The sequence below is a fragment of the Nyctibius grandis genome, chromosome 9 (assembly GCF_013368605.1).
Source record: "Nyctibius grandis isolate bNycGra1 chromosome 9, bNycGra1.pri, whole genome shotgun sequence".
Taxonomy (NCBI): domain Eukaryota; kingdom Metazoa; phylum Chordata; class Aves; order Nyctibiiformes; family Nyctibiidae; genus Nyctibius; species Nyctibius grandis.
Window position 1 is genome coordinate 14,298,078 of NC_090666.1, and position 12,161 is coordinate 14,310,238.

At 34.8% G+C, this 12,161-nt stretch overlaps 1 protein-coding gene across 7 annotated transcripts in view; it reads left to right on the forward strand.

Moving 5' to 3' along the window:
• ATF2 (activating transcription factor 2) overlaps positions 1–12,161 on the forward strand; it is a 51,007-nt gene that overhangs the window by 15,163 nt on the left and 23,683 nt on the right. For all 7 annotated transcript variants that reach the window (XM_068407837.1, XM_068407844.1, XM_068407838.1 and 4 more), the window contains 4 exons: positions 1,828–1,956; positions 7,737–7,915; positions 8,242–8,356; positions 8,535–8,621. In XM_068407837.1, coding sequence (XP_068263938.1) covers positions 1,828–1,956; positions 7,737–7,915; positions 8,242–8,356; positions 8,535–8,621 — 510 coding nt within the window. The remainder of the gene's footprint in view (positions 1–1,827; positions 1,957–7,736; positions 7,916–8,241; positions 8,357–8,534; positions 8,622–12,161) is intronic.

A 12,161-nucleotide genomic window follows, 5' to 3' on the forward strand; every position in this document is an offset into this window, starting at 1 on the left:
ATCTGTTGAAGTTAATCATTAGCTTTGATTGAAATTTCATTAGGTCCTCAATAAGAAAAAAATAAGTCTGAAAAGTAAAGAGTTTTTGCAGAAAGAAAAACATTTGCAAGAAACCCATGTGACAAGAACAGTATGTGAACACTGATTATTTTGATTAGTTTTAAAATACCGGTGTTATTGTAAGAATCAGTAGTTGTGATAACGAGAGTTAAATACTGACTAGATTTAAAGAAGTGTCAGTAATTTGGTTATAATTATATATACTATGTGTTGAAATAACTTTTGACTAGAAATTATTGATCACAACCTAAACATCTACTTTTTTTTAATGCACAGATTGAAATATAAGAAAAATTTGGCTTGTATCTGTTTAGCAACTTCATGTTTTTGTGAGGAACTTACCATACATTTACATGTGGTTTCTTCTGTTTATTTTAGTACTTCCCAGTCATAACTGGTTAGAGGCCCAAACATTTAAACACTTCTGCAAATGAAAAATTTTGTTCAGTGTCCCCTTTGAATAATTTTGCCTTTGGTTTATTATCTGGTTGATTTCCATAGGCCATGATAAAAAATATATTTTTATACTCATGTATACAGAGTTTGCAGAATCAGTGTGTTCTTTGTTTCAGTAAAGATTTTAATAGGTACTTGTGAATAGGATGGGTTATTATCCATTCCTGACAAAGCCTCACCCTTACTTTGTTACTGCAACTCTACCAAATCATGATTTTTAATTTTTTTTTTTTTAATTGATGTATGCTAACTGTTCTTAAAACACTACATATGGTAATACTGATTCTGGATTTGCTAATACCATATTTTCTGTGTAATCCACCACTACCTTGGAGGAGGTTATAGGTATTGCAAAATATTTTAAACATTTTAACAGTTTCTTTAATGGGTATTAATTTTCCAAGCTGCCCTCTGTGTAATGAGAAGAAACGCAGTCCTGCCATATCTCTGGTTGATTAATGTACATAAGCAATCATGGCAAGGGGTAGAAAAATTTACCATAATAGCACACTTTCTAGAGGGTTGATAGTTTAGTTTTTTTCTGTAACATTTCATAGTCAGGTGTGGTATGAAAAGAGATTCCACTTTTAACAGTCTTCCCTGCCCATTAGTAATATATTCCGTAGGAAAACTAGGAACTGAATTGAAAAAAAGCATCTGGAAGAACATAAATAGAAGATGAGCTTTGGGGGAAGTTTCTTCCAGAAGTATTTAGATAGCAGACTAGACAGGAGTATAGGCTTTCAAATCTGTAGTATTGCTTTAAGTATTTTTGTAACTTAATTTCTTTGTGGCATTTCAGATGTCCCAGTGGTTATATCTGTGTCGTAATATAAAACTTGCATTTTCAGTAATTATTTGCTGCAATAAGTTTGAAATTAATTGTCCACAATAGGTTTTTTTAATTTGGAAATGTAGTTAGGATTTTGTGCTTTGTGGCATGTGATATAATAATTTATAGAAGGGTGATACGTTCTTTTAACTGTAATTTTTAAGTGTAGCACAGTCCTTCCTCAGGTATAATTTTCCTGTGACTCTTGGGAAAGGAAAACTTGTAAGAGTGTTTTTAATTCTCAAGAATAAAATACTTAGAGTGACATTGGTGTTGAAAGACAGTGTTACTGAAGATTGGTATTCATGCAGATGCTGGAAAAATAGCCTTAACTGGTAATGCATGTACATCAAGATCCTCCAAACATCCGCACACCCCTGTTGTTATAAGGCTGATATTTCTCTTTAGTTGTTTACGTTTTCTTGCGTATTTTAATTTTTTAGAGATTGAGTAATTTTGTTTTATACTTTTGCTCTTAGATGCCTCTAGATCTGTCTCCTCTTGCAACACCAATTATAAGAAATAAAATTGAAGAACCTTCCGTTGTAGAGACAACTCATCAAGACAGTCCTTTACCTCATCCAGAGTCTACTACCAATGATGAAAAGGTCAGAACCCTTATTTTCTTTTTCTTTTTGGCATTCATTTTTCAAATCTTCTGATGATCTGTAAGGTTGTTGTACATGATGATAGCCACGCTACTTATCTGGTTGAAAGGAAAAGAATTTTCGTTTGCCATATTCCTGTGGATATATACTTAATTTGTTCAATTATTTAGTTAGCTTTGTTCACCATAATTATTTCTTTGCCTCATACAGCAGGGGATGTTCTACAAAAATGTAGAGAGATGAATGTGTTGCCTTTCAAAGCTAAGCACCAGCTAATTTTGTTTCAAATTTTATACTCTTTAGGCTATAGCAGCATGTTTAAAAGTGGTGATCTCGGGCATTTCGTTGTTTAGTGTTTACCTGAATACTCATAGAAGACTGAGGTATTGTTTGTCACTAGAAGATGTTGCAGTCAAATCAGTTTCAAAGCTATTGCTCTAGAGAAAAAATAAATGGTTTAATAGTAATGATAACGTTGACACGTGACTTGCAGTGTTTTCATCATGTGCAGTTCTCTTGAAGAATGCAAAATGAAGCAAAATCAGTGAGATGAATTAATTATTTCTATTCCTACTTCAATAAATAAAAATATTAGGAGCAGAACATAATAAAGCAATACAGTTGCTATAGTCAGTCTTTATTCTATGTGCATCTTCAGTGGGCAGTCTGCATTTGAGGGACTTAGCTACATTATTCCCCAAAACCAGCAGGACTTTTTAGGATGACAGGGTGATTCAGGTTGGAAGGGACGGCAGGAAGTTCCTGGTCCAACTTCCTCCTCAAAGCAGGGGTTAACTCTGAGATCAGACCAAGTTACTCAGGGCTTTACACAGTCTGATCTTGAAACCTGAGGAGGGAAGCTGCACAGCCTCTCAGTGCAACCTGTTCCAATGCCAGACTGTCCTTGTGGTGAAAGTGTTTTTCTTTGGATCCAGTCTGAACCTCTGGTTTCAGCTTGCACCCCTTCTCTTATATTGCCAGCAGGCACCAGTGTGAGAAGAGCCTTAAGTGTGTGACAGAAATTTAAGAGAGTTTCAATTCAGATTTGTCTTTACAAAGCTTTACTGAGTTTTATTAGTTAGCAAGGATGAGTAATCATAGGTAATCAAGGCAATCGTGTAGTCTCAAAAACAGTAAAAGTAGTTTAAAGGAATACATGTGAAGAGCTGCTTAGATTGAGCAAATCATAGTCCAGATCTTAAGTTGTCTTTATTTCATTTCTTCTTTCTTTCAGAGGATAGTTTTTTTTTTTTCGCTGTGAATACTTATTCTAAGTACTCTAATTTTGGCAGGAGATGGTATTAATATCTTTATACAGTAGTGGTTCAGTATCTCATTAGCATCATTACAAGTGAAAATTGTATCTCAGTGCTTGGCAGTACTTATAAACTTGTCTCATTCATGATGTAATTTCAGTGTTGTCACTGTAACAGTGCTGAAGTGAAAAGCTGCTGCTACTCAATGCTGTTCTGATGTCTGATTGTAGAGACAAGCTGAGCAAGGATGAGGGTGCTGCTTGGAGTGTGCTGCTGCTGAATGTGGCCTGCAGAAGTTGAGAAATGTGAGCAGAGTGTTGCTGTTTTCTCAGTTAGATCTTTATATTCTCCTTCTATAGGTGTATTGAAGGAGGGAAGATTTTCTTTTCAGGGCATAGCTGGTTTTAAAATATATATGCCACCGTAACCATTTCATTGGCTGAATATATTTTAGTAGCCTTAAATGTTTAGAGCCTCTTAATGTATGTGCAAGACAGTTCTAATTTTCCTTGTAGTTGTCAAAGGAATTTCTTAGAGACTCTTAAAAATTATGCTTAATTCTTTTCCTAGTTTTCTGAGAGTTCCCTGATTTCTATGAGGCTCCAATAAGAGTTGATATTCTGCTTTGAATAGACCAAGATAACATTAGAAGTTGATAAAGCCTTTTAGCCCTAAAATAATAAGCAAATGAAACCTAATTTATTCTTTGAGAGCTTTCAAATTCATTATAGTTTCTTATTAGCACTACTTAAAAGGGTGACCCTCAACACAGTTTCACAAGTTGCTTAGTTGTTGTCAGATAGCTAATTGCCTAACTTAATTATTTTAAAACCCATTGTTTTCTTACAGTAATAATCAATTACGATATTAGTTCTGGCCATCTACATTTCTGTATAAAGAATTCTGTATATTCACTGATAACATTAGGAAGTTATTGCATGCTGTTTGCTTTTAGATACAAAATAGTTGCAAATATGCATCTCTGAAAACACTTCTTAAATAAAGTAACTGTCATCTTCTGTAAAATGTTTTCCAATTCGGTGGTTTTTAGTTTCAAGAATAAAAGTGTTGGAGAGGTCCTTTCAGTCTGTCTCTAGTATCTTTGAATAGGCTTAAAACTTCTTTCTTGTGAAGGTGGGTAAAGGTAAGATCACTTTGGCTTAATCTCATGCTTGCAAATTCATCTCTCGTTCTTTAGCAGAATATATTTACAAAATGTTTTATTTCAGACAAAATTTATACTTAATTAGTGCAATGCTTTGATGACCAATTAGTATCTTCTATCAGACTGGTGTGCCTATGGTTTTGTTTTTATATGCTAATAAAATGTCAGTTTCCTTTAGATCCATACTTTTTAAATCTGCAGCTGGTGTTATTGCCACATTGTTGCAATAAGTAGCACATGCATGCATTTTTCAGAGCGTAGCATAGAGCAAGTTAGTGTAAGAAGTAAAGAGGAAGCTGAAAATACTTTGTTTTCAACTGTATAAACACACTTGTCAGTAAATGTGTTATTCCTTTAATGGTTAAGGATCGTTTCTGATCTTTTAAACAAAGCACAAATGCTGTCTTTAATAACACACAGAAATAATTGTGTGCATGTGAGGTTTCTGTTTTCAGAATTTCATAGATTTATTTCAGAATTTTATACATTAATTTTCTGACCATTGTTGAAATCTGGTTTCCAGACATCACTTTGTCTAATTGCAGATCGCCTTTTTCCTAGTAGGGGATCAAGCCAGGGAGAGACCCAGTTTTACAGTCAGTATTTATTAGAACACCCATCAAGTTGTTTTTATGAATAGCCAGTAAGTATTTACAGAGTGCCATAACTTACTCCTTCACTCATACACAGTTACCTGGTTGCAGCAACAGTTGGGAGGCCAATCTCAGCTGCTTGCTCAGAGGTGGAAGGTTGTACTGGCATGCCAGCGACTTCTAAGTAGCTGTTCAGAAAGTGTTCACGGCCAGGTTGGATGGGGTTCTGAGCAACCTGATCTAGTGAAAGATGCCCCTGACCATGGTAGAAGCGCTGGAATAGATGGTCTTTAAAGGTCACTTCTAACCCAAACCATTATATGGTTCTATGAAAGCCCTTCAGGGGGTCCAGTCTTTCGTAAAGGGTATATATAATCTTGTAGTCTGTGTTTGCATATAGCAGCCACTGTGGTTTTGGATGTCTGAATTGTACAGCATGTTCGTGATAGCGTGTGTGCACACGCTAGTGGCCATGTACAGATTCAGCTGGTGTTCTGAGTTTGTGAATCATTGCAAATTCAACAGGGACAATTTTCTCTGGAGCTCGGCAATTCTTGGGAGACTTTCACACACTGCCTCTCAGCACTTCTCTTCTTGGCCTTCTGTATTTTGGTAGCTATTTGCCCATACACACACACACAGGTACTTACAGAAGCCACATGCACAAACCCGTACAGAAGGGGCTGTTACGGCATTACTGTTGTTGAGAAGGTGTGAATATCTTGGTTAGTTTACATTTTTGTATTATAGCTGTATACATAGCTCCATGGCTGCTGTTAGCCAACTATCTTTTTCCCCTTTTTATGGAAATTGGAATTACTTTGCCATAGCTATTTATTCTGTGGTGTTCATATATCTAAATTTATACATATACTTTTATATGTATGTGGTTGCTACGTATGATGATGTTTCAGGTGAAAGGAAGAACAAGAAAAAGAGCTCTTACACCTCTGTTGGCTGTTAGGGGCAAACATGGGTGTTCCAGTGTCAGATCCCTACAGTGGCAATGGACTTTCTAGTGGCTCCTTGCTCATGGTAACGAGACAGGTAATAGTGGAAAACAGCAGGCAGGAAAGGGTGAAGCTGAAACCAGTGAAGAATGATACAATATTAGTTTCTGAATTAACCATTGCCAAAAGATTATCAGAGCAAGTATTCTCCCCTTATGCCTTCCTCTAATTTCCCACTGTCGAGCAGTTCAGTCTCCTTTATGTTTTCGCTGTGGCTCTTCTTACTGAATAAGATCCATATAGCTGTTATACCAAATTCCTTGTTTGCAAAGGAGTGTTTAATCCTGTCCTAAGAATATGCATTGGTCATCTCTTCCCATTTTTTTTCTGTTTCTGCAATTCCATACTGGATGTTTCCTTCTTTTCATGGAATGCTCATCTGTAATTCTAGGTTCTGTGTTCAAATATTTATAAATAACCCAGATTGACAGTAAAGAAAAATTTCTTGCTTTCCTCAATACAGCTCACTGTTATTCTCCAAAAACTCTCATTCACTGTAAATAGTCTTTTAGGTCCCTTGGGGAAAAGCCTGAACGAACTAATGAACCCTGATGACAAATCTAGCCTCTGAGCTTTTGAAGGGAGAAAATTTCATCATATAAAGTCCTTTCTTTTTTTAACGCCCACAGTTTGCCAGCCCACTTACAGTTCTATGAGGTGTTCAGACGAGCATACACATTTTGGAATGGATGTATAAAAAGAAAAACAATCTGTAAGACAGCTAAGACCTTACTACTTAAAGCTTTGTGGGTGAATTTTTAAAAATTTAAGCTTAATTCAGAGCAAATGGTAGTCAGTGTAGCTTATATGACACAGGTATGAGATGTTCTCTTTGAATTATGGTTTAACAGTGGAGCAACTGAAGTCTGCTGGTCTTAAGAGTGTAGTTTTATGTGCCATTGATTGCAGTAGCTAATGTCAAAAGAATAAATAACTTGGAAGAATCCTGTCTGAAGGTAAATCTGAAGTCTGATAATATCAAGGGTTTCCTGAGAAGGAAGGCATTGGTTACAATAAGGCATTTATAGGTTTTCAGAAACAGCAAATGCAGGTACTACATTCTGATTGGTAATATACTTTACCTGATTGCTAAGCTAAGAACTATAGTCAATTCTGTCTACTATTTACTTGTAAGTAAGGAAATTTAATTTCTGTTCTCAAATAATTTCTTCTGCTTCAGAATACGCATATATTTTGCAAAGCTATGAACGTAACACTCCAAATATTTTTAACTTAGTAGCACTCTACTTTATAGAAGTACATAGGTAAGGGATAAAGGCTTAAAACAAGACAGGGTTTTTTTTTCCTTTTTACTGAACCATAAAATTCTCTTGTTTCTCTTGTTTAAATCTGGAACAATGGACTGAAACTGAAATGTACATAAGGACGCCATAAAATGTTTTCTTTATTCAGAGTGTAGGCAGATATGATGGTGCTGATAGCACCATGGGTTTCTTGGCAAAAAAACCTTGATACCTGATCAAAACTGAATTGTAAGTAATAGTAGCCTTAGCATAAACTGAGCCAGGGTTTGTCATAAAACTAAAATCACTGTCATTGGAACAATTTCACTTTGATTGTTTAAATGATTCGTCCAAAGAGGGTTTTTTGGAATGTTTTTAATTGAATAACTGATTCTACTTGCATAATGTTATAGAAATTCTGATTTGTTCCATCAAACTGTGTTCATTTAACAGTCGAAATTAATGGTCTATAATTGTATTTTACAAACTGATTAATCTTTGTTTTTCCTCAGGAAGTGTCGCTGCAGCAGACCGCACAGCCTACGTCAACAATAGTTCGTCCAGCATCGCTACAGGTTCCTAACGTACTACTTACGAGTTCTGACTCAAGTGTTATTATTCAGCAGGCAATACCATCACCAACGTCTAGTACTGTTATTACCCAGGCTCCATCCTCTAACAGACCAATAGTGTAAGTTACATAAATCTTAGTAAAATATTTTCTTACAGAATTTGAAGATATTTTGTCTTATTTACTTTCAGTTACTGTTTCTGCAGTTAATGTGAAAATTTGAGATGCTTTGGTGTAATGTGGTGCTTTACTACATATGAAACATACAACTTTCACTACATGTGAAATATAATTCCATGTTCTCCACACATCACTAAGTTCATATTTTTGATCCCCAAATAAATATTACATTACAACTGTAATCAAACCAACCAATTTAAAATAATGTGTAAACTTGTTCTCTTCTCTGGATAAGTTTTCTTTTATATAGTTCATTCCTTTTTCAGTCCAGTTCCAGGTCCTTTTCCTCTGCTGTTACATCTTCCTAATGGACAAACCATGCCTGTTGCTATTCCTGCATCTATCACAAATTCTAATGTGCATGTCCCTGCTGCAGTTCCAGTAAGTAAGCATGATGCTATATTAATTTGAAAGTGGAGCAGATTTGCATAAGTGCGGCATAAAACTTAGTATTAAGCAGCTTGATAGCTGTTTTGGCTTCAGAGGGTAGTGCTGTCATGTGCTCTCTATTATGATAACATACTCAGGTTTTCTTCATTTTTATACTTTATCTGGTCAGCTTGTTAGACCTGTCACCATGGTGCCTAGTATCCCAGGAATCCCAGGGCCTTCCTCCCCACAGCCAGTGCAGTCTGAGGCTAAATTGGTAAGTGAAAAACTCCATTATTCCTCAAGAAGAATAACTTGAGAAATTAATTAAATTCTATTGCTTTTTAAAACAGCTTTAGTTTTCTTTTGTTAGCCTAAATTCTGCAAGTACAAATTTAATAAAAACAGAAAAACAGCAGCTGCATTTATTTTACAGTTATTTCAAATTCCAGCCTATGTTAGTTCTGTTGTTAATGGTCAATTTTATCTTATTTTCAATCATTTTTTTAAAATGAACTAGATTTTTAACTAAACTCCTTCTTGCTCCTTGTATTGGAGGATAGGAAATGTTAGTTAGAAGAAAGACAAGATTAGTAGTGTGTTAACAGTGAACATCATGTTCAGAGAAGAAGAATTATGTTTCCTCCCAAAGGATATGGTATTTCTTAAAAAAAGCTACAAAAAGAAAATTTTTTAACAGTATTTTCAGAATCTCAACTGAATATAGTCCATTTGGCAAGAGTTTTGTAATTAGATATGTATTACTGACATACTTGGGAAATTTTTTTGTGTGGAGGTTGTTTCTGTTGTGTCAGGGCAGTTTTGGGGATTTGGGGATTATTTGGGAAAATCATGAGTAAAACAAGCAGAAGAAAGTTTGTTTTGTTTTTTTTGTTTTGTTTTTTTTTTTAAATATTAGTGATCCAGTTGTGGTAGTTTGAATTAATCAATTTCATAAAAAAATTCTGCAACATTAAGTAGTTGCTTCTCTGTTTTTGCTGTCTTGTTTGTTTGTTCTAACTGTTCTAAAGCAGTAGAAAAATCTGTTATTAAACCATAATTAGCCCATTTATGTATTTACAAGATGCCTCTGTAAACAGTATAAGAGTTCCTCTTCTGACTCTTACTTTGTGCTAAAAAAGAATCAGGAACACCTGCTAGATAAAATATGTTTTTGTACATCAATATTTATAAGTGGGAGGATGTCCTTAACATCCTTTGATATCTCATTTCTCTCAACCTAAACCTGTGGGTTTTCTTTCGTTACCCATTTTCTCTCCTCAAACCGCAATATGAAAAACAGTGCATCTGGGAACACTAATTATTCTGCTGTCTGGAGTAATGGGATTCCAGTATAATGGGCACACTAGACCACATTCACCAAATACTGAAACTATTGTGAAGAGCTGGTTACCAGTGCACTGACTTTTCCTAATGCTGTCAGGTCTTCCTTCATTTTCCTCCTCTGTTGAATACGATGACTTTTAAAATAGTCTAGAGAGGGACAGAAACGAAGAAGGTCTGTTTCTGCGCATCCTTGTCCCCCTAGGAATGTGAAAAGGAATCTTTTAATACCTGAGGAAATACTTAAATGTAACCAGCTCTGATGAGATTAATTTATCTTAAATCCAGGAAAGAATAATGTGAGAAAGTAAAAACAAGAACTGTTTCCTCAGAAACTGTACATTCCTTAGAGTCAGGACACTCACACACTGAATTCTGCTTTGTGAAATCCAGGAGGAATTGATTTCAAATATTTTTTTAGATGGGCAAGAAGTTAGGTTTTTAAGCATATTACTGAGTGATTTGCTCTTACAAAGCTTTAAGCGGGGGAAAGGAAATACATGTGTGTGGTGAAGACTTTGATCTCACATTGAAGAAGCAATCACTCAGATGCAAAGAAAAACAAAGATCATTAGACTTAAAATTTAACAGTCTCGTTAGTCTTCTCATTAGAATTTAGCTAATATATGCACTTCGGTGATTGCTTATCTTTTTTTTTAAATGAGACTGTAAAAAGGGTATGTGCACTACTTCTTTCTTGTCGCTTAGTATAAAGCATGAGCAGAATTCAAGAATATCAGAATTATGTATATTTCTTATGCTTGTTTACTTTTATATAGTGCCTATTTACAAAAATAAAAAACCTAATTTCTTACCACTTCTGAAGTAAAAGCAATTAAATGAGAAACTTTATGTAGAAAAGCTTCCAAGAGGAGGACTAACTCACTATGCCATGTGATGCGTTGTTGGCAGATATGTGATGGTTTATTAACTGTAAAGTTCCATTTAATTTTTAAAATTTAAGTCTTTGTGATGCCAAATCCTTTCTTTTTCATGTATCTCTTGAAAATAATTTTGCTTGCTACATACTAAATTCTACAGAGGTATGGTAATCGGGTTTATTTTTCACTGGTGTTCCTGGTTAAGCCAACAGAAGACATAATACTTAGTTTTACAGCTGTTTGTTTGCTTTTCATTTCATTAATAGTTCACATTTAAAATTGAAATATAAGCTATTACACTGAATTAAATTTAATAAGTGAACACTGTATGTTTCATCACAGTGTATGTTTCATCTGTTAACAGTATACTGCAATTTGTGGATTTATTGGTATGTTTAAGTTAGCAGAACACTGGGAACACTTCCTTTTGCCTGCCATAGCCACATTTCTGCTTCATATTGGGGTGAAGTCTGTCAGCCTAGCATTCTTAGTGTCTTTTGGACAGAAAGCTGGATGAAGGGGTGAAGCTGTGATTTCCCTTCTTAAGGGAAGGCCCTTAAGAAGGCCCAGGAGTCAGGATTTTTATAGATCTTTGGAATTGTCTTGGCTGTTGCTTTATTTTATTTGTTATTTATTATTTGGATAATTTTTTTGTTGTTCTTTATAGACAGACCTTGCAGTCTCTCGGATTTTTTTCATATTGCATTAGAAAATGTAGAAATAGAATATGTAGCAAATATAAAAAACATGCTGGAATGGTTTTCTAACATTGCAGCTGTTCCTCAGATATTAAAAGTAAGTTCAGTAGTGTATGGGATGCAAAACTTGAGAAGTTAACGTGTTTTTTTGTATCTCCAAAGGGTTTTGTTATATATGCTTTTGGCCATCATTGTTTGAATCTTTCTTTTATTCAAAGACTATACTTTCCTAATATGGTATTCTGCATTTTCTGTTATCATATGTATGACAATACTATTTCAAGGTATTCTTAATTGACACAGATCTACCTGCTTCAGAGATTAAAATTCTTGCAGAACTGTTTGCAGTAACTTTGTCACTTTAAGATGCAATATCCCCAAATTGTTTGTCAGATATAGATCTGTCCGGTGTCGAAGGCACAACTCCGTATGTTTTGGGTGAAGTACCTGGCAGAAACGAAGGCAGGAACCACGCATTTCCCTTCGTTTGTGCTTTGTACCTTTCTTTACAGAGGCTGTTTCTGCAGTTCATTTCTTGCATGACATTTCAAGGAACTAATGTATTTTAGAGTTTTGTAATAAGAAAAGCACTTGGTGCTCTGATTTCATTCCTCATCTCGATCATTAATTTCTCTCTTACCTGTTTACAAAAGGCTACTGTTGTGTAGACTTCCCTTTTTTTTAAGTGAAGATGAGAACTAATTTGAGAAAAATCAAATTAGAGGTTGTATTGCCATTATTTCCTAATGCTATGGAGTTTAATTATTTAAATACAGATTTGGGGAACTTAATTTCTAAATTTTTATTAATGTGAAAACAACACACTTTTCTTCTATTTTGACGAATACCTGTTGTCTCCTTATGAGCTGCATATACCAAATTGTACATAAAGTA